This window comes from Lytechinus pictus, chromosome 15 (assembly GCF_037042905.1).
Source record: "Lytechinus pictus isolate F3 Inbred chromosome 15, Lp3.0, whole genome shotgun sequence".
Lineage (NCBI taxonomy): Eukaryota > Metazoa > Echinodermata > Echinoidea > Temnopleuroida > Toxopneustidae > Lytechinus > Lytechinus pictus.
The window spans coordinates 16,524,348-16,547,683 of NC_087259.1; the positions used below are offsets into that span (position 1 = coordinate 16,524,348).

At 35.1% G+C, this 23,336-nt stretch overlaps 1 protein-coding gene across 1 annotated transcript in view; it reads right to left on the reverse strand.

Annotated features, from left to right (window-relative positions):
• Nucleotides 1–23,336, reverse strand: part of LOC129277821 (ATP-binding cassette sub-family C member 4-like) — a 54,715-nt gene that overhangs the window by 21,956 nt on the left and 9,423 nt on the right. Inside the window, exons 6-19 of the mRNA XM_064110732.1 lie at nt 22,393–22,482; nt 20,969–21,138; nt 19,372–19,497; nt 17,668–17,920; nt 15,355–15,465; nt 9,946–10,035; nt 9,168–9,359; nt 8,015–8,196; nt 6,957–7,056; nt 4,909–5,130; nt 3,518–3,661; nt 2,368–2,436; nt 1,621–1,840; nt 329–408 (exon numbers count right to left, since the gene is read on the reverse strand). Coding sequence (XP_063966802.1) covers nt 329–408; nt 1,621–1,840; nt 2,368–2,436; nt 3,518–3,661; nt 4,909–5,130; nt 6,957–7,056; nt 8,015–8,196; nt 9,168–9,359; nt 9,946–10,035; nt 15,355–15,465; nt 17,668–17,920; nt 19,372–19,497; nt 20,969–21,138; nt 22,393–22,482 — 2,049 coding nt within the window. The remainder of the gene's footprint in view (nt 1–328; nt 409–1,620; nt 1,841–2,367; nt 2,437–3,517; nt 3,662–4,908; nt 5,131–6,956; nt 7,057–8,014; nt 8,197–9,167; nt 9,360–9,945; nt 10,036–15,354; nt 15,466–17,667; nt 17,921–19,371; nt 19,498–20,968; nt 21,139–22,392; nt 22,483–23,336) is intronic.

Genomic DNA, 23,336 nt, shown 5'->3' on the forward strand with positions numbered 1-23,336 from the left:
ACAAGGCCCTAGACGTTCTGTCCATATGAAGCCCCGACACAGTCTGAAGGGGGCTATATCTGCACACCTTAATTTGGAATGAAGATTCAACATTAATCTATTTTGAAATTTAATAAAAGCTTCATTTAACATTGTTTCTTATGGTGAAGTTAAACGTCAATGTCCAAGATGTAAATAATTATACCAGGTTGAAACATGTATGTAACATTTCAATTACACACACATACACATACCCACCCTCCTAAACACAGAGTGCAATATTTCAGACAAAACGAAAGATTTCAAACAAAATTGAAATAAACTTAAAGTTAAAAATTAACCGGATTACCTGCATGAAATCGAAGAATGTAAGTGGTAACTGATCGTCCATGATGCCTATATCCTTGGTGAAGCGATTCTGGATCCTTCCTTCAAAAACAAAAAGAAGGAGAAAAGAAAAGGATAAATACTTGTAGCAATTTTGTATAGTAGCTACGCCTTACTGAAGACATGCCACTCCGGGAATTATGCAAAAATGTTAATAAATGTAGATAAAGGTTTTCAATCACTATTACAAAAAGAATATATATACAGTGCATCCAAGAAAAAACAAAAACCGAGATTTATCGATGATTTATTATAATTTAATCACAAATACAATAGACAAATGACCTATCATTTTAAAGCTTAGACTCTCCTCTTTCATTTGATATATTTGAGAGAGCAAAAACAATTTGATGAGAGAAAACCAAAGTCACTTGGCGAGCGGTATCTGAGTTTCAAAAAGAAAATTACATTTTTAAAAAGTTCAATATCTGCTCTTTAATTTGATACCTCAATTACAGAAAACGGTCAAGAAAAAAAAGTTCTGTTTATTTTAAATAAGGCTTGAATTCCAATAGTTTCATCAAAATGAAGAGGTATTTTTGAAATGTTGATACCCCCCGCCAAGTGACTTTTTGCTATCCTTTTTTCATATTGTTTTTACTCACTCATGCGTGAATGAGTAATCTTATTTGTTATACCATCTGAAAGAGGAGATTCTAAGATTTACATTGGTAGGTCATTTGTCTATTGTATTTGTGATTAAGTTATGATAAATCATCGCTAAACCTTGGTTTCGGTTTTTGTGGGACGCACTGTGTGTATATATATATATATATATATATATATATGCATACATCCTATGTAAGGGTGAAGTCTATGAATGGGTTTATTCCGTTATAATACACATTTAGACGTTAAGTCGAAGGTAGAGGGCGTTAAGGCGCATTGCCAACATTGAAAGAAGACAAAAAAATTGCCTTAACTGCAGATGTAGAAAGATATATATATAAAACAAAAAAAGTTCTGCAATGTCATGATTTTTTTTTGTAATTCTCGAACGCTCTCATTTTGTGCTGACCATATAAAGAATGTGAAAGGTCAAAGCAGACTTAACTCTTTAAGAACCCCCTCGCCCCCCACCCGCCCATTGCATAATAATTGCTATTATGGTATAAACTATAGTTTCAAATGTTAACCATGGAAATGATGCTCAATAGCCATTCAAAATCAAGGATTTCCTGCAAGTCACCAATAGATGCCAAAGTTATCTAAATAGCAACCATCATGCAATGGGCCATGGTTAGCCTGACATACCGGTAGGAGTGGTGTCGAAGAAGAGAACGGGAGCTTTGGTGACGCAAGCAAACATGCGATTGTGGAGGGTCCTGGCCGCGTTGATCATGACGTTGAACGTGATAAAGGCTCGGATGAGACCAAACAACATGGTACCACCCACCAGACCACCATAGATTCCAGCAGACTGTCCCGTTGTCAGGTTCCAATTGCTGAAGATGGCATAGTAGGAGTTGTTCAACTTTGAAAATAGAAACAAAAGCAACAAAGTAAGAGATCATATTGCTACAATTCCAGTATGGGAAATAAAGCTGTCAAAATTCAAAATCAAGTAACTACAGTATCTAGATAAAAGGTTGAATTCTGATCTATAAATGTGCAAACACATCATGAAATAAACTATCAGTAATTTTCACTGACAGTCTTTATAGGCTCCTGAAATCTGTGCATCTGACTGAATCGGAACAACTCAGTCAGTGAAATAATTGACTATTTGCTTCATGGGAAGAAAATTCCTCCAAATATCTGAACAATTTTGGTTCAGAATGGCCCAGAAATTCTTCTACAGATGGAAACCTGCGTGTTGCATACAATGCTCACGAATACTGTATATATTGACCAAAATGTTATTACTGGGGGTAATATTGTTAAACTTATCTACATTTCTTGAGTTTTCTTTTGTGAAAAATTGCTCAAAAGTTGTACGGCATAAAAAGGGTTTAATAAAAAATTAAGGTAAGATTGATTTCTCTGACATTCCTGACTTACCGGTTGTTGACCACCTTCTTCGTAGTCTGCCCAAAAGCCAACCCAGAAATCTGCCAACAGGTACACCACCTTATACATAAACACAAACAGGACATTGGGTAATTTCAAGTTTGGTGTTGACCTACATGTGTTGATGTTTAAGTCAATTTCAATGTCAGCACAGCACCAAACTTAATCTGCAGCTGTAAAGGGACAAATTTTACTCGGTGTTGAGATGTTAGTAATGTGATCTGGCTATTTTTAAAGACTCAGAATAGGTTTTGGAGCGAGGGGTAGCAATCTAAATTCTGCCTCTAACACAAACAAAAGCACAAACACTGTACTTGAAATTCCCCACTAGATAAATTTATATTATGCAATACAAGACAAATGCTGCAGGACTATGTTCAAAAGTGGTGTGGCCAATTATAGAGTGACGCCCATTTCCTTATAAAAATTAATGTAAGCAATGGTAAGAAAGCAATGAAATTAAATTTGTGTTAAAAATCATTCAGCATGGTATGATAAATAAAATTTTAACAACTGGCTAAAATAGTATACATGTAGAAGTGATGACATCACAAATTTGAATTTATGAATTTCAGCGTTTTTTTATACCATACCTCTGCGATGCATGATGACCCCCCCCCCCCCCCTCATGAATACAATGATTTCAATGGGGCTAATTATGTATTCATGAGGTTATTATCTTGGGGCCCCTCATGGACCACATGCTCAACCGAAATATTGTATTGTCGATGGTATAATACAAAAAAGAAAATCGATGACATCACACTTCAGTATTCAATTGGAAAGAGTACGTGTAAGTCTCAATCCTCCATTCTGTCAAAATGACGATGTTAAACCATAGATGAGATACAAGGGTTTCTTTAACACCATTTTTGCCAGAACTGATGGAAGCTTAGCTAAGCTTGCATAGTATACACATGCTATGTTTGAGTGCCCCTAAACCTCAAACCTTATTTTCTCCTCCTCCTTTGCAGCTCTCACTAAAAATCTTCTTCAGTAAATCAAGTGCTTGAGTGTTATATCCTATCAATTTTTGAGCTATACATCATTTTTAAAGCAAATAATATGCTCTTTTATAACTTGTTTGGGGGATTTATTGTGGGTTTTGAGGTGAAGGATCACTTTTTATTTTCCAACATACCTGTGCTCCTAGAAGAAACAGCAGCATCCAGAAGAGAACAAAGGGATTTCCACCAGCTCGGAAATACCCAACGTATGTACCTTTAGAAATACCTCCTTTCTGAGTCTGCTCAACTTTGAAAAGCTTCCCAGTTTTGGTAGATTTCTGGTAAAAAATGATATTGGCAAGGAAAGAGGTTTATCGCATATAAATGTACATTTATTTTTACAGATTTCTTATTATACTGTTATTGTGTTTATTTAATATTTAAAAGATACATGAAGTTACATAATATAAAGCCACACAAAGAACTACAGCAGTTCATTCATTACCATGTAAAGCTAACGTATGAATGTTCTGTACCTTTCCACTTTTAAACTCACTTGTAGCAATAAACCAAAAATATGACATAGTTTTTATAAACAGTTCCATAATCACCCTCTGCTTCATCATGACCCCACCCTCACACATTTTGGCACTTGAAATACTAATTGAGGGCATATATGACTTTGCAAACAGGTTAAAGACCCCCCTCCCCCCTTTCATCATGTCTCCACCCCCAACACAACACATATTTCCATTTTAGTACAACCACATTGCAAGACACATGTGCAGCATTAAAAAACTGCGTCAATCACTACCCCCCTTTCTTCCCTTTGCCACCCATGCAACAACTTCATATTCCAATCGTTTACTGATTTTTTACTCAAGCAAAAAAAATGGAACATTCTCAATTTTACAAAATGAAGCACACATCAATTACAAAGCCAAGCATCAATGGAACTCTATGAAACAAATTATGATAAGAACCTACATTATCATACAGTGCATCCCAGAAAAAAGCAAACCCGGATTCCCACATCTTTTTACTTCATAGGCGAATTGATTAAAAATGATATTTCATTTACAACATCATACAATTCAATTATTCCTCAACATTTTGATATGTAATTATGTAACAAACACTTCATGCATTAATGAGCAAGACGAGTTTGAAATTTTAATGTCAAAATCAGGTTGCGCAGAAAAATTGGGCAAGGTTCGTGATACGTCAACCGTGCTTATTCGACGACTGGCTCATTAGAATTTCTTTTGTATCCTTTGTTAAGTTTCTCTCACTGATCAATGAAATGAGAGTTGATTCAGATTAACACGCAAGTTTCTGCGCAAATTTTTTCTGATATGCGTCAATATTTATTGTTTGTAATCTGCCATGCGTGAATGATTTGCTACGCTGTTGGTCTCAAATTGAAGATGAGATTCCACTCTTACCATAAGTATCAAAGTCATGGCCGTAAAAACATGTTTAATCATTACGAAATCTATCTCCGAAAATGGGTTTCCTTTTTTGTGGGACGCACTGTATAAATGATGACTTAAGGAGAGAGACAGACGAACACCACAACAGTTACCTTGTCTTTGACGGAACCCTTACGTCCTGAGCCGCTCCTTCTGAACGAGCCGCTTCTCTTGAAAGACCCTGACGCCAGCCGAACTAGAGAAACCGTATCCGTATCCACCTCATCCATGCTATCATCCTCCTCCTCTTCTTCTTCTGGCTTATCCATCAACTTGGAGAACTCAATGCCCTTGTCGTGGAGATCGGCCAAGGTTCCAACTGCCTCCATTTGACCCTGAAAAAAAAAATATTGAAAAACCTTGAACATATAGAAATATTTCAAAATATTGAAAAAGACATTAAAATACAATGATAAATATTATTTAAGAGTGAATTTTTTGAAAAATATTGAAAAATATTGAAAATATGCCCCAAAGATGTGTTTTACAGTTCTGTTAATTGCTTATTTGTGGAAATGGTGTAAATAATGCAGTGTTTTGCAACAGATGTAAATAATGCAGTGTTTTGCAACAGAATGATAACAATAAAGAAAAGTGCAAGGTAATAATATTTTCAAAATAATTTATGGATGCAGTACTTTTTTCTGAAGAAATGTTAAGAAATTTGTAGTATATTTTTAGGTGATCTGTCAATCAACAGATCAACTATTAATTTCGTACGAATTTTCTTTTTTATTTATTTCTTTATTTCTTTATTTTTATTTTTCCACCCTTTTCTTGTTAGCACAAAATCTCAAAATCTACATCATCAATTATCTTCAAAATATCATCAGATATGGGGACTTATCATGTCATGTGTATAAAACAATTCAAGTTCATAAGGTCGCATCTAGACGCCATTTTGTAAAATCACATTATCAATCAGATCTTCATTATCAATTATCAAAAATTAACAATATTTACATCACATTAACTTCAGGTCAAGGGTCAACTGTCCATGTCATCAAAGGTCATGTAAAGGTCACGACATGCGCGTCAAAATTTTAAAATGCTCAAAATCACTTTTTGACCAAAGTAGAGTATCAAAATTTACAGCACGCGCGCGCGCGCGCACTAACCATAGACAATATATGTGCAAAAACATGCCTATACAAAATGTAGCTCTTCAGGAAGTCCATTGACCCCCAATTTTTTTTCATATTCGAATAGAGTGTGGATGGGAGATATGATTTCATGTCACATTTGACCCGAAATTTTATCATGACGTCATCCAAATGGCGTCGGAACTCAAAATTTCCACTATGCTACTTATGACGTCATCATAGTTATGCAAATTTGACTCTAACTCCGTAAATATTGGTCAATTTTCGCTCAGTTTTTTATATGTTGTAGCTGAAGACATAATCTTTCTAATGTGATGGCTATATTTACATTTGAAAAATAGCAATTTATAGAGGCATGTCATTTTCGCTCATTTTGTGTGCAATCTCTATGGAAAATGACTTTTTCTCAAAACTGGATATTACATTCCTCTATTTCGCGAGCCATATCTCCATTTCTTTTTGTCGGTTTTCTCGGAGCTTGGAGTATGTTGTAGCTGAGATTCTAAGCTATCGCAAATGTGATCTCCATTTTCCGATCAGATGCCGGGATCATGCCCGTATTTCTCTTGCAAAATTGGATTTGAGATCCTCTTAATTTGCTTATGTGTAAAGTCTATGGGAAATAGTGTAGCTCAATTGGTAAGGCATCAGACTTGCGTCTCCAGGGTCCACAGGTCGAGCCCAGGGGTGAACATGAGATTTTTTTTTTTCTTTTTTTTTTCTATTCAGCATTTCACAAATGGTCCTTTATGACCATTACAAGGTATATATGTTAAAATATTGCACAATAAAATGGATTAAAAACCCTTTTGATATAACATGTACCATGTGTATCACCTAGATCTACACCTATTTCACAAAACTTCTCATTTCCCTCTTTTCAAGAGTATTCAACATGTTCTTTTCGTAATAAAAGTTCAGTTTTCAATATGGTCATCGTATTGATCTCAATAACCATGGTGATTGTATTCGTGATCATGAAAATCAGAGACAGATCACCTAATTCGTCCTCATGACGAATTAAAGTTCTAGTTGTTTTTGTAATCATATATGCCTACCCCTTTCTTCAGGACCAAGATCTGGTCTGCCTGCCCCAGGAACTGAAGTTGGTGAGTTACCAGAATGCGTGGTTTATCAGCAAGGTATTCCATAACACACCTGGAACGAACAATTAAAAGCAAATAAATATTCATAAACCATCAAATCAAAATATCAATAATTACATCTCCATGTGATCATTAATAAATTAAGTGATACAATTCATAATAAGAGGATAAATTCACAACAAAAAAATTCAAACTTTTCATACAAAAGTGTTAAAAGATTGAAGATCTGTACAGGAAGAAACAGAGAGTAAAGATATAAAACAAAACAAAATTGTTGGGGAAAAAATAGAATAGTTAGAATAATAGACAGAATAATAACACGATAAATGCAGTACAAAGACATAGAATGGAAAAATCAAGATTACGAATTAGGGCAGTTAGAAATAATGGAGTGTAGGATGAAAGAACAAAAAAAAAGCAGAAAAAAGGAAAGAAAAAGAAATGAAATAAACAATATTCAGTTAAGCTAAACTGAAGTTATCATGTTTACAAGGAAAAGTTAAAAGACGGACACCGAGCATGATACCATAATACGTCCCGTCTAGTACGGGCGTATAGAAAGTTATTAGAATTTTTAAGTTTTGGATTTGTGATGTCATAAACGAGCAGCTACCACATGTTATGTAATATAAAATGCATGAATTTCAATTTTATGGTTTGTGATGACTTCTTTTTACTTTTTTAGGAACAGGTGTGAAATGGTTTGTATGTTGATGTCCTGAAGGTACAGTAGAAACCAATTTCAATTTTCTGAGAAAATGACATTTTATTGATTTTTACTATACAATATGGAGGAAAGCTGCTCACATATAACGTCACAAATCAAATAAATAAAAATCTTATAACTTTTTTTTCTTTGATGGATTTTTCTCAAACCTTCTGTAATATTTTTCATTATTTTTTTCTGCTATTTTTACAATAAACTTTTTGTCAGGGTGAACTTCCCCTTTAAGCATTATATGATAACATCCACAAAGTATATTCTCTCCTAGCCAAAAATCTTGACTCACTTGTCAAATATATGTCTGCTGACCTCACTGTCAACAGCGCTAAGAGGGTCGTCAAGAAGATATATGTCTGCATCATCGTAGAGCGCCCTCGCAAGGTTGATCCTGGCCTTCTGACCTCCACTCAGTGTTACACCTCTCTCTCCAACCATCGTCATATCTCCATCTGGAAGTTGCTGAATGTCCTACACAAGGAGTATATACAATAATGAATAATTATAATAATAATGTCATACTTACCCGGGGTAGACACTTCAATTCCGAAAAACTGTTATCCTATTGGGCCCTGCTTAACATGATAATCTCATATTGACACACATTTTACTTCCAATAAATCATGACAATATTTTTCATTTGAAACCTCTTGAGACCCATTTCATAAAGATTTACAACAATTGTTGCTGTATAATTATTTTATCAATAAAAACTGAATTAGAAAAAAAAAAGATTTACAACTATGATAACTTTGCCGTTATTTAACTACCAAGGAAACTTAAGATTACAACAACAATTTTTTGTTACAGAAAAAATGCTGAGGTGGTATTCTGAGATCCATTTTTTTCATTTATCTCGTTTTCATTTAAGACATGCTTATTTCTGCAGCAATATCCAATGAGAAAGGTTGTTCGATAACACTCTCATCTCATCCAACCAACAAAACCCCAACCATGAGGAGATGGGCTGAACTTTTAAAGTTCTTTTTGGAAACAAAGAGAACAATATTTTGGCAATGTCTTAACACATAATTGCATACATCATTTCAAGCTTAGAGGTACATTGTACGTCAGTGAAATTTGAAATATTTCACCATCCTAAAGAAACACTGTGAGTGTAATAGCATCAATGACCTTGTACTTGAACTAGAAGGTATATACTATAAAGTACATGGCAGCCCACAGCTGAATTAAGTGGAATTTATATCCCATAATTAAATCCAACAAATAATCAAATAATGATCAGAGCAATAATAAAAGGAAAAAGAAATAAAGAATAAATAGGAGTAAGAAGGGGACAGGTAACAGCACGAGGTGGGTGGGGTAAGCAGGTTGAAAAGTTTTCGGGGAAGCAGAGGTTAGTAAACAGGTGAAACAAGGTTATCATAATATATAGACCCCTCCCATTTGTCTTGTCGAAAGAGGATTGACTCTAAACCTACCTTGGTGAGTGCACAGACTCTGACGATGCTCCTGTACTTGGTGTCTGAGAAGGGCCTTCCGAACGTGATGTTCTCCCGTACTGTCCCACCAAACACCCAAGGTTGCTGTGAGGCATACGCGATGCGCCCTTTGGTCATTATGGAGCCTTGCAGAGCGGGAAGCTCCTTTAAGACGGCCATCAGTAATGAGGACTGGATGGTTAGCGAAAGAGAAAGATACATGCAATACAAACAAAAACTTAATTATTTCATTTTTTTGGGGGGGGGTACTTTTCACAACCTACTGTCTAAATCTTTAACATTGGATAATCTTTAACATTGCAGTGAATGGGAATTTTGTGGGGCTCTCTTTTTATTTCCAGGGCCCTTTTGAGCATCGCCCCGTGTGATGTTTTCCCCAATGCAATATAATAATGAGAAGCAATCAGATCATTGAGAAACTAATCTTCCCAGTATTCCGTACTATGGAGAACAGAAAAAGTTCACAGAATCCTGGAAGAGCACAGAAAACACAATTTTTCAAACCAAAAAAGTTCTGAAAACTTCTGAAAATCAAAGAAGTCAAAGCAAAATCCAATAACACAAAACCGTGCTTCAGCGGGAAATCTGAAGATCAAACTTTTTAATAAAATATTCGGACAAATTTATTCTCGATGTGCGCTTTAATATTTGAGTTGCTTTTGAAAGCAACCCTTTTTGCAAAGAATGGGCCTCTGAAATGGAATGGTATATGTAGCTAATAGCTGGATAAATGAATAATTTATCCAGCTATACTTACCTTGCCAGATCCAACTGGACCAACGACGGCCAATAACTTCCCTTTCTTGACCCTGAAAGAGAGGTCTGACAGCTGAGTTGTGTTCTCGTCCTATGAATAAAAAAAAACAGAAAAACAAGAAAAGTTTGTAATAGTTATTTAGTTCCTGTTTGAGGAACGAGGACTGAATATGCAACCTAAAGTATCTACCAATGTCTTACGTAGAGAGGTCCTTCTCTGAAATTGAATCAGAGGGTTTTATTTGTGTTAGTCTTATGTGAAGACCCACTTGTTGATTGAAATTTCAATCAGGGTCTGTGCCTACAGACTAGTTAGTTGTGATAACAGTTATATTATGATGTAACCATACATACCAAATTCTCACAATAAATTTTTGGGATCTTCTATACTCTATTCACTTTTGAATAATCTGATTCATGTAGGATTAACACAGTGACCAATATGTTCCCAGGATCTACAGGTTAACCTTAACAAGACCGTAATTTTCATACTTTAGCAAGACTGTTTTTTTTTATTGTATTGTCGTCTTGGGATCGGTAATTATTGTTTAGGGAAGCGTAATGAGGAAACTTTGGAGAAAGTTATACAGTTCAAATCACTGGGTGTTTAATCATCAATATTCAGCTACAGTTCGAAGTACATGAAGATTCAGAGTATATCAGGAGACAATGAATATGAAATAATTTAGAAGTATCAGGTTGAGATTCGAAGTGCAGTTAAATTAATACTGGATGGACATCTAAGTCTTGAAGTCAGTCAGTCAGGATTAGTGTGGGTCTAGTATTCTATCGTTGGTATTCTATATCTCCAATAATCAAGAAGTCTTATTTTTGGGGGTGTAACAATTTAAGGTGGGAGTGATCTCTAAACTTGATCTGATTGGTCTACAGGTAACTGTCTATCAAACTTTCTCTGGTATAAGGGGTGTGGTGATTCTCTGTGCAAGTGACTGGGGCTAGAAGTGTGAGTCATACTTCTTCCATGAAGTTAGCTGACGTCACTGAGGGTTGGTCATTTACAGTCAGGGTTTAGGAGTTAAATGGTATTGAGGGTTTTGGGATTCTTAGATGACATTGGGGGAGTTTGTAAACAAGTGAAGGTGAATGACTGAAAGGATAACAGGAAGTTAAATACATACTACATAACATCCCCTTTCTTTGGTAAATGAGGCTCCTCTCCTCATTTGGAAAAAAACTGTATACAAAATTACAAAGGTCATTTTGAAAAGTTGAGTGAAACCAGAATAGTGTATCTCGATTGTCCACTGTACTTTCACTCTCACTCTCTCTCTCTTACTATACACTAAGAGGATTAAACTTATTCTACCAAATTCAACTTAATCTAAAGATATAACTAACACATCGAATACATTCACAGAACTTAAAAAAAACAAAATATATTGAAATAAAGTAACACACAAGTAAATTAATCAACTGATCAACCAATTATGATACTATATACATTAACTCGTGGAGACTTATGCACTTTGAAATCACTGAAAAGCTAAACTAGTTCAAGAATAACAAGAAAAAAATGTATGCTATACAAATCTTAGCATCTGATCAACATGATAATAAGCGGAAAGTTAAACAGGTGCGCTCTAGAATTGACAGTTTCTCTATGTTAGGAAGGCCTAATATGTACTTCAAGTGAAGCAATCAACATAGAACTCAATTATTACTATCACTCCTATCCTGTTGGAGAATATCTTTCCTTATTCATGTTGTAAAAGAACAAAATAAACAAGTACTTTCAAACTTGATATCATCATTATGACTAGTATAAATTCAAACTTATCTTGGTTATCAACCTTGCGATGATAAATATTTGTTCAATAAATTATGTATACTATGCTAAACTAAATTAAACACATTGTCGACAATTTCTACTAAGTTCTAATTCAATCACATACATATCACACATTTAGCCAAACATTAAACAATCACTTATTTACATCAAATAAGACTGTCTGAAAAATCTCTGTCTGATAAGTTGGTCAGTAGGTCACAGTAAACTTTAATGGTCTTGATGGGATTAAGAGGTCACAGGGCAATTCTCAGTAATGGTCACTTATGTCATTAATGTCATTGTACCTGTCAAATAGTCTGGATATTGTAATAAAACAGGTGGATTGGGGTACAGCTTGCCTTGTGTTGAGGACTAGTTTTTCTTAGGATCTGTTCACACTTGTAAGATTTCAGACAATAGTGATGTTACCAAAGTAGTTTCTATACACTCCACAACAATATCATATAAATCAATCAATTTGTGAGCGGTAAGCGTCCTCATCATAGGTAAATGTGCTTCTATTTTCACTTCAAATTCCGAAGTATATTTATGTCATAGGATTACGCACCAAATCTTCTATATGAGTTTCACTCCTAATTTGCTCTGATAATATCTTAATGGTTATTTTCAAGTACATTCAAACTTGATTTGAATTCATGCTATACACAAAGCGGCGAAATACTAAAAAAAAAAAATAAAAACCAAAATAAAAACGTATTTCTTGACACACAAGGCCTATGTGTAGTCCAGTATCATTCATCACTGGAAAATTCTTTGCTTTCCATGTTAATGTTAACCAAATACAACATCATCATCATTTTGATTGAAACATAAAACATTCTTGCTTCATATTATCATCTACCTTGATTACATCACATCCAAATGTTGTTTGAGAAATAATGAAATATCACATGTTACATTAACTTGGTTAATCTTTATCTAGCTCAGTATTCTTTGGAATTGTCAATGTCAATGATTTCATCTTAGGTCATAAAGGTGGTTTAATTTTCATCATGGTCAATTTAAAATCAGAATTAAGAATCTGGTTAGAGTCAGTGTTTGTCAAATATTTTGGAATGTTGCTATTTCCAATGTCAAATAAAAAGGATGAAGATGATGTTATTACAACAAATTAATGAAAGTGTGTACAATGAAAATACAATTACACATGTAACAGACACTATAGCCTCTCGCACTCTCTCATTTGCCAGTGGAACAATAAAGAAAATGGTTTCACTTACCGATCAGAGATAAAGAAGATGTCTTCAAAGAATGATTAGAATTTGGTATAATGAATAGCACAATTAATGTAATGTCCAGTGTTCTTAAATATTCAGGGGAAGAGTCAAAGTCATTCATTCTATAGTTCAGGATTTATGTTGTAGTGGTGATCTGCGTCTTTGGCGATGGCGACTGGTAATGGCGTCTTGTCATGCTTCTAGTAAATGTCATTTTCATTGATGTCTTTGTCCCAATGTCCCTCCGTCTGTATCGTCCGTCTGCTCTTCCTTCTGTCCATGCGTCTGTGTCCAATTGTATCTTCGTTTATCGTAAATGTGTGGAGTTGTCGTGTCGTCGTGATCTTCGTCATGCATAGTTCAGGTTCTAATACGGTAGCTGATATCTTAATTGTCTTTTAATAAGAGCTATTCTCAGTCTTTTCTCGAAGCACATAGCCATGTTAATAAAGTATTTTTCAATTAGAAAACCGGGTTCTCCACCATGTTATGTTGGGATCGGTAATTAATTGTTTAGGGAAGCGTAATGAGGAAACTTTGGAGAAAGTTATACAGTTCAAATCACTGGGTGTTTAATCATCAATATTCAGCTACAGTTCGAAGTACATGAAGATTCAGAGTATATCAGGAGACGATGAATATAAAATAATTTAGAAGTATCAGGTTGAGATTCGAAGTGCAGTTAAATTAATACTGGATGGACATCTATTAAAGTCTTGAAGTCAGTCAGTCAGGATTAGTGTGGGTCTAGTATTCTATCGTTGGTGTTCTATATCTCCAATAATCAAGAAGTCTTATTTATATCATTAGTTTTGGGGGTGTAACAATTTAAGGTGGGAGTGATCTCTAAACTTGATCTGATTGGTCTACAGGTAACTGTCTATCAAACTTTCTCTGGTATAAGGGGTGTGGTGATTCTCTGTGCAAGTGACTGGGGCTAGAAGTGTGAGTCATACTTCCTCCTTGAAGTTAGCTGACGTCCGAGTCACTGAGGGTTGGTCATTTACAGTCAGGGTTTAGGAGTTAAATGGTATTGAGGGTTTTGGAATTCTTAGATGACATTGGGGGAGTTTGTAAACAAGTGAAGGTGAATGACTGAAAGGATAACAGGAAGTTAAATACATACTACATAACAGTATCATAGTTTTTTTATGCCCGAACAAACTACATACATGTAATCGTTGTCAGGTCTATCAACTTCTTTGATTTTGATTAGCTGAGAAGCACTGATACTACATATTCTGCCGTACTTTGGCAAAAGGAAGCAAGTTACAAAAGCATCATTTGTTGTAAATAAGCAATGTGTGTTCGTCACTTACATAGGCGTCAATGAAATTTAACCCTAAAAAGACTGGGGGGGGGCTGATTCAGCCCCCCCCCCTCGACATTTTTCGCGATAAATCTGTAACACGAAAAGCTGGAGCCGCGCCGTTCCTTGACTTTTTTCTTTCAAGTCTTGCACAACTTTTGAGACCAAATTTGCGACGCCCGGGTACGTGGTTCCAAAATTACCCAACTTTTTGTAAGTGCATGTCGACCCGAAATTGCTCAAAAACGTGAATTTGTGTACAAATCCAATGCAAATTGTGTTTTTAGCCAAAATTCATAAATGTATCATTATTTTCAATTTTATTAATCAAACTCAATTAATTTCATCTTGTTTATGGTCAAAATAATGTAGCGGACGATTTCCATTGAAAAAACAATAAAAAACAAAAAGTCGAAAAACAATGAAATACATGTACATAAGAAATTTTTAAAACAATAAAATACATAAGAAAAGAATTGTGATATTGAATTTTTTTTTAATTACATTTGATCAGAATCCTTCAAAGAGTCTGTGAATAAAAAATTAGCAGTTTAGAGGCCTTATTTAGTTAATTAGAGCCAATCTTTGATTTTACGCATAAATTAGCATAATTAATGAATTATGAGATTTTTCGGAAAATTTGATCCTACAGTCTTGGAGATTATGCCATGGGTAATGCCCGTGCCAATTTTCGTCGCGATCGCGCACTCGACGGCCGAGATCATAGGGGGGGGCTGAATCAGCCCCCCCCCAGTCTTCTTAGGCATCAAAATAGCCCAGTCTATTTAGGGTTAACAGCATATTTTCTTCAAAATCTCTCCATAGAACAATCATTTCTTCCCCAAATTTTGCCTGAACGTGCAACATAAAAAGGGTGTTTCAGAAACAACAATAACTCAAATTTGACTGATGTGTCACTTGCTTCCTTTTGCCAAAGTTGGGCAATCACTTGTCAGATAAAACAGAACTTGTCAAATAAGTCTCACAAGTACTTCCATGAAACGCTCCCTATGCTATGAGCTTTGCAAGAACTGTTTATATTGTTATTGTGGGTTACAGCTTGCTTACACCTACCTCTTCCCATGAGCAAGTGAGGTTCTGCGCAAGTATCCCATCATCCCTCTCCATCCCTTCAGTGTTGTCTTCTCCGTCAACTTCCTCTTTCTCCTCCAAGAGCAGGTATTTCTGTGGTCAGACATAAAGAACTGTGTCAACCTTTAGCGAACCAGGTGGGTGTTTCATAAAGCTGTTCATAAGTTGAGAGCGACTTTAGGAATGACTGGTGATCCTTTCTTGTGGTAAATGGTATTCACAATTAAATGTTCAATGGTAATTATTTAGCACATAAGAAAGGGTCACCAATCTCTCTTAAAGTCACTCTTAACTTAAAAGACAAGTCCACCTCAACAAAAAGTTGATATGAATAAAGAGAGAAAAATCCAACAAGCATAACACTGAAAATTTCATCAAAATCGGATGTAAAATAAGAAAGTTATGACATTTTAAAGTTTCGCATAATTTTACAAAACAGTTATATGCACATCCTGGTCGGTATGCAAATGAGGAGACTGATGACGTCATCCACTCACTTTTTCTTTTGTATTTTATTAAATGAAATATGAAATATTCTAATTTTCTCCTCATTGACAAGTGAAACAAATATTAATTCCTCCCTGAACATATGGAATTAGCATTTTTTAATACTATATGGTTCAGTCAAGTTGGTCCTCATTGTCAAATCTGTAAAAATATGAAATATTGTATAATTCAAACAATAAAAAACAAAAGAAATAGTGAATGATGGACATCATCAACTGACTCATTTGCATGTCACTGAGTTATGCATATTACTGTTTTGTGAAAATAAGCAAAACTTTAAAATGCCATAACTTTCTTATTTTACATCCGATTTTGATGAAATTTTCAGCATTATGCTAGTTTGGTTTTTCTCTATTTATTTAAATCAACATTTTTTCTGGGGTGGACTTGACCTTAAAGAACAGCTTTATGAAACACCCGCCAGGTGGGAGTTTCATAAAGCTGTTCATAAGTTACTGTATGAACGACTTTAAGAACGACTGGTGAACCTTTCATATGTGCTAAATAATCACCAATGAACATTTACTGGTGAATATCATTTACCATAAGAAAGGATCACCAGTCGTTCTTAAAGTCGCTCTTAACTTACGAACAGCTTTAAACGGCCCCCACGGGGTATCTCACAAAGACTTCACTGTGACTGTAAGTCGCTGTTCAATTTCCAGTTGCATGCAATGCAGTATAAAATACAGCACTGCATTGGTCAGATCATGCATGCTCACGGAACACACACTACCGCATATTAATCAACAAGATTGAGGGTTACATATCACATGCACGTAATTGGCCCCACTTAACTCATTGTAAAACACCCTCCTGAGCTTCAAAATATCCTGTCAAGTCTGTACCCAAATTTGGTATAAATTGTGCATTTTATAAAGAAATGAAAACAGGAAAATTGCTTCAATCATGTTGTTAAAGTAACCAAATTGGAAACAGTTCATCACTGTTCTTAACAAGCAAAGGATTAAAAAGCTAATTCTTGTCTATATACCGACATGATAATCTGATAATCAATTAACAACTATACTTTTTTTTTCTCTCCTTTTTTTAAACATTTTACCCATCGACACACGCAGTAATCTCCTCATGATTACTTTCCCAGGCTGAATGATAACAAAATCATGAAAACAAATATGTGGGACAGGAGTACTTTTAATAGGGTCTATTGGCACCAAATAACAATCCACTCCCATTAACTTGAAGACATAGAGGACTCATTCTGAAAAGTCCAGGTTTAATTGAAACTCTGGTCTTAAGCTGTGGGGTTTAACTATTGATAGAAAATAGGGACAAAACAATACAGACTCAATCATCAGCTGTTTTAACATCCAGATCATTCATGATTGTCTGGCAATAATGATTTGAAAGTTTTATTCACCACTAAAACATTAGAAGACTAAGGTAGTCATAAACTAAAATACAATGTGAACAAAATGTTCACATTTTCGGCATCCCGTAATTGTTTAATCACCAGGTTAGACCATGGTCAAAGTTAAACTGAACTACAGAATTAGGGATAGTGATTTTCCGTTTAACTAGTAAAACGGAAATTCCATTTGGTTCTTATACTTTTCATGTAAAAATTCATGGAATTCACCTTTGCAAAACAGAATTCAGGTTTTTGCTGTGTACATTTTCAGTGACAAAACGGAATTTCCATTTTTAGATCAAGTTGAAATGGAATTACAGATTTTCAGAAACGGAAAAGACCATTTTTTAAAACGGAAAATCACTGTCTCTACAGAATATGGGTGGCAGACCAGAGTTTTTCACAAGCATCGATACCTCAATACGATTCAGTGACACCGTACACTCAGAGCGGAACTGTATGGCACGAGGGAACATTCGCAGAAAAGACGTGCGTAAGGCATTGCAGAAGCTGATGATGGCAAAGACAGTGGCGGTTTGTATCATATCCTGAGTAGTGAGAGCGTAAACGATGACCATCCCCACGTCCAGAAGACGATTACCGAACAAGCCGAGGGTTACGTTTACCGCCAGCGGATACGAGGCTGTCACGATCTTCTGGATCTCGAGTCTAAGATATTTTGTATGAGGAATATACCAAAAAAAGAAAAGAAAAGAGAACAATGTAGATTGACAAATGAGTAATAAAACCTATGTTGCAGAATGAAAATGTTTTACTTCTTCATTGAATCTTGGTAGACCAACTGACAGTGACACAACCTTTGCTCCAGCGACAATCCTGCTCCGGGCTTAATTTTGTCTAATATGTAGGGTTACGGTTGCAATGGGGGTTCATGTTAGATTTTGGGTTAGGTTAAGGGTAGGGTAAAGTGTTAAACCCTGGGTTGAAGTTGGTCATTCGATTAGGGTGTGGAGTAAAGAGCAGAGCAATTGTCGCCAGAGAAAATGTTGTGGAACCCATCTGACTGCTATCCTGCCTAGTGACAGGTGAACATTCACCCATTTATTCATTTGTTTGCCATAAAATTGCATACAAAAGATATAGCAGAACTTATCATGGATTCAAAACTATATCAAGGTACAATAAAAATGTAGAGGTTCAATAAAAATCATCAACACCAATACGATGAATAGATAAATACTTGACTTTAGCTCGTGGAAAATGAAGGGGGTATTCTGGCCCTGCAGGTATAATCTCAGTAACTTTAAAGGTCAAGTCCACCCCAGGAAAATGCTGACTCCAATATATGGAAATTTAAACTAGCATAGTGCTGAAAATTTCATCAAAATCGGATGTAAAATAAGAAAGTTATGACATTTTAAAGTTTCGCTTATTTTTCACAAAACAGTGATAATGCACAACTAGGTGAGTCAGTCGATGATGTCCATCACTCACTATTTCTTTTGTTTTTCATTGTTTGAATTATACAATATTACATTTTTTACAGATTTGACAATAAGGACCAACTTGACTGAACCATATAGGATTAAACAATGCTAATTCCACATTTTCAGGGAGGAATTAATCGTTGTATCACTTGACAATGAGGAGAAAATTAGAATATTTCGTATGTCATATAATAAAATACAAAAGAAATAGTGAGTGGATGACGTCATCAGTCTCCTCATTTGTATACCAAACAGGATGTGCATATCACTGTTTTGTGAAATTAAGCGAAACTTTAAAATGTCATAACTTTCTTATTTTACATCCGATTTTGATGAAATTTTCAGTGTTATGCTTGTTGGATTTTTCTCTTTTTATTCAAATCAACTTTTTGTAGGGGTGGACTTGTCCTTTAATGATATCATGCTATAATCTATTTTAAGTCTTCAAATATGTTAATTTGTAAAACTGCCTGATATCGAGATGATTTCTTGTTAAATTCAATTCATTTATCAATTTCATAAAACACAAAGCCATTATGTCCAATAAAATGCAGCTGGGGAATTACAATAAAAGCCTATGGGCTTGCAAAAAAAAGTGATTCCACTTGTTCACGTTTATAACATGTACACTGTAGATCAAAATGTTGTTCACGATATCAACCATTAACTTACATTCTGAGTTTCTTCACCACATTAGCAAACGGGATCTCCCAGGCATACATCTTAATGACCCTCATTGCAGTGATGACCTCTGTCATAACCGCAACCCGTTTGTCAGTAAACTGGGCCGTCTTCCGCCTGCAAACGAGACAAAGGTAGATTGAAAGAAATACGACTCTGAATGCCATTTCCACACAAGAAGCAAAATGGTACACAAAACATTTCTGAAACTTAACTCATAACATATTAAAATTAGTATTTGATACCACATATTGCACTTTCACTCCATCGACCATAACTTTCTTTGCCATCAATTAATCAAGAGTTAGGAAAGATGGTGGCCACCTTCAAAGAACTGGGGAGCGTTTCATGAAAGGACTTGTCAGACGTTTTATCCGACAAGTCCTATTTTATCCGACAGTTACCATAGTAACATTGCTTATCCGCCAATCAAAATCAAGGAAAGATGTCAGATCTGACAACATGTCGGACAAAAATGTTGATGAAACGCTCCCCAGAAGACCATGATATTTTTTTTAACCAGAATTAGTGGAAAATAATATAACAAGTCGGCAGATAAGTTGAGCATTCATAGGAATTGCATTAAGATCATCAATAAAATATTTAGTTCTTTAGTCTTCAAACAATCCTTACACCTGCCAACACTGGCAGTCAAGAAATATGAACAAATTACATGTACCAAGAAATTTCCAGAAGTAGGAATATCTTTAAAAGTTTATATTTAATTGGAAAAATGGAAATTTTCATTTCCCCCAAAAGAGGAAGAGTGGGCAGGTATGAATCCATGGCAGAACGCAGAAATATTTTCAGTTAGGGGAGGGGGGAAGGGGTTTAAAAAATGTGAAGAAACTCAAAATCTAAGGAGCAAAGAGACACAGCTTGTCATAGTGGCGCTTTAGCATTTTCTAAGGTGAAATTGAAGGATTTTGTGCACAGACTAGCATCTTACCTGCGGGTAACCTACAATCTACTTTTCATTACCATTTCTCCCTTTTTCATGACAGACAAAACAATGGGGTATGCAGAAAATCATGAAGCACTTTTAGAGCAGGATTCCTGCTATAAAAAGACATGGCACAAACTTTTGGACAAGGGCCCGTATTCTGAAGTTGGGTTTAACTTAAACTCAGGTTTAAAGTTGTGGTTTAACTATGGATAGCCAATTGTTACATAAATCACTAACATTAGAGATATCATACTTTAGCTCATTTAGCTCTCAAATCATTCATAATTGTCTAGGGAGTATAAATAGATGATTGTCTTCACCATCGATGAATCAGGAAAGAGCACAGTAAACATTAGAAACATACAACTTAATACAAATTTTGACACTTTTGGCTTCCCATCATTTTAGCACAGAGTTAGACCATGGTCTAAGTTAAACCTGACTTCAGAATACGGGCCAAGGTGTCTAAGAAAAAATAAGGGTTCCATTTCATAAAGACTTGTTATAGTAACAAATCCATCGATTCTATAACAAATTTACCATCAGCCAATCAGATTGAAGGATTTCAGTAGCTTTTAACTGTTACTGCAAATTTGTTACTATAACAAGGTTTATGGAAAGTGCCCAAGGTGACTGACAAACCTAAGAGTGGAGAACAGCCTCCCAAGACACATATTGATTGGGATGAGGAGGATCATTATGGCAAATCCCGGGGCAGCAGCGTAGCCTATATCAAGGTAGAAAACGAGGAGAAGCAGTACTGCAATCGCTTGAAGAGGACCCAGCCAGAGGTAATGAAGGAAGACAAATAGCTGTACAAAAATTAAGGGGAAAAAAGATGAAAGCATTATTTATGCAAGAAATTCAAATAAATTCATTTCTTTTATTTCATTTCTAATGCGAAACATAATATATTATTTATAAGGAAAGATTAAAATGAAAATGAATTGAGAGCTGGATAAATAAAACCAAGACAGACAGACAGACAAAGAGACAGGCAGACAGAGAGACAGGCAGAGAGAGAATGAGAGAAATACAAGGAGACAGTAAGACAAAGGATGGAAGAGATTATATTAAATGCTCTCATACCCACACAATTGATGAAAATACCAGGATATCTACCCAGATGAAAAATATAAGTATTTTGCAAACTTGTGTGAAAATAAATCATTTGTAAATCCTCAAAAACGTAAGTAAATGGGTACTTTTCTAAACCACAAGAAATTTTTCAGAATTTCTCAAAATTCACATGGATTTTCAGTGTAAAAGTAAAATATCAAGAACTCAAAGGACAAGTCCACCCCGACAAAAAGTGGATTTGAATAAAAAGAGAAAAATCCAACAAGCACAACACTGAAAATTTCATCAAATTTTAAAGTTTCGCTTAATTTCACAAAATAGTTATATTCACATCCTGGTCGGTATGCAAATGAGGGAACTGATGACATCACTCACTCATTATTTCTTTTGTATTTTATCATATGAAATATACTAATTTTCTCCTCATTGTCCTGTGAAACAAAGTTTTATTTCGCCCTGAACATGTGGAATTATCATTGTTTTAACATTTTATGTTTCAGTCAAGTTGGTCTTTATTGTCAAATCTGCAAAAATTGTATAATTCAAACAATAAATTAACAAAAGAAATAGTGAGTGAGGGACATCATCGATTCTCTCATTTGCATGTGTTTAAATTGTGCATATAACTATTTTGTGAAAAATAAGCGAAACTTTATTTTAAAATGTCATAACTTTCTTATTTTATATCCGATTTTGATAAAATTTTCAGCATTATGCTTGTCTGATTTTTCTCTATTGATTCAAAACAACATTTTTCTCAGGTGGACTTGACCTTTAACTACATGTATGAGGCAGGATAATTATTCATTCTTTGTGTAAAAATATAGATGTGTCTTGTTGCTGCTCTTAACTGGGAAATTTTATCTTTTTTCAGGTTGGTGTGAACACACTAAAATAACGATCAGGTATTTGAGGCCTGAACGAATAAGTTCTCAGACTGTAATTGTATATTTGTGATCAATTGGGTATGAAGATTCTATTGTTACCTGATCAAATCTGTTAACATCATTGGTCATCAAGTTATTGACCTGTCCAGCTGTGGTCACTCGGAGGGAATTGTTATTGAGCTTCAACGTCTGCCATTGAAAGATAAAAATAGCGAGCGATTAGCAAGATGAGATATGAACAGGAAGAAGGGAAAGGAAGTGTACAGTTTAGTTTCGGGATCAAACTACGCAATATAAACCACTCGATGGTTGAGGTCTTGATTGGAACAAATCAATTTATTCATCATAAAGCAGTATGACAATGAGTACATTAAAGGCCAGTCTGACTACTTAGATGGAAATGTGAATACACAGATATAAATATACATGTATGCCTCCATCATTAAATTGCTAGATCTGAATATTGCAGATTGAACATCTAAAATGTCAAAATACACTGTACCAACATATACATACTTGTTTGTGAATTTTACCTCTGCCATTCTTTCATATGCGTTCATGTACATGAAACAAGTTTAAATTTGATTTATTTATGACCTATCAAGTTACTGCCACAATGAAAATTACCAGAATGGACCATTTTATCATTGACCTCATCCTTCTTTCTCTCCTTTTATCCCTCTATTCACAAATCATAGAGTGGTTACATCCCCCCCCCCCCCATATAGCCCTGTCCCTAACCCAACACAAACCCTAGTTTCAAACCTCGATGTAACCCTAATCCCCAGCCTTATTCTGAACTGAAAACCATTTAGCAACCCTAAGCCCCATAATAAAGTTTACAGTATTTTGAACAATGAGCCTTATCACACCTCTAAAACCAACAACGAATCCTAACTGTCCAATTTATATCAGGTGATAATAGTAATAATCTGCAACATACAATGGTTCTAAGGGCTGAATACTACTACCCCAGCTTTAGCACAGCTACATGTACCCAGATGGGGCACTTGGGCATACAATTCCTTACTACCGGGTACCTA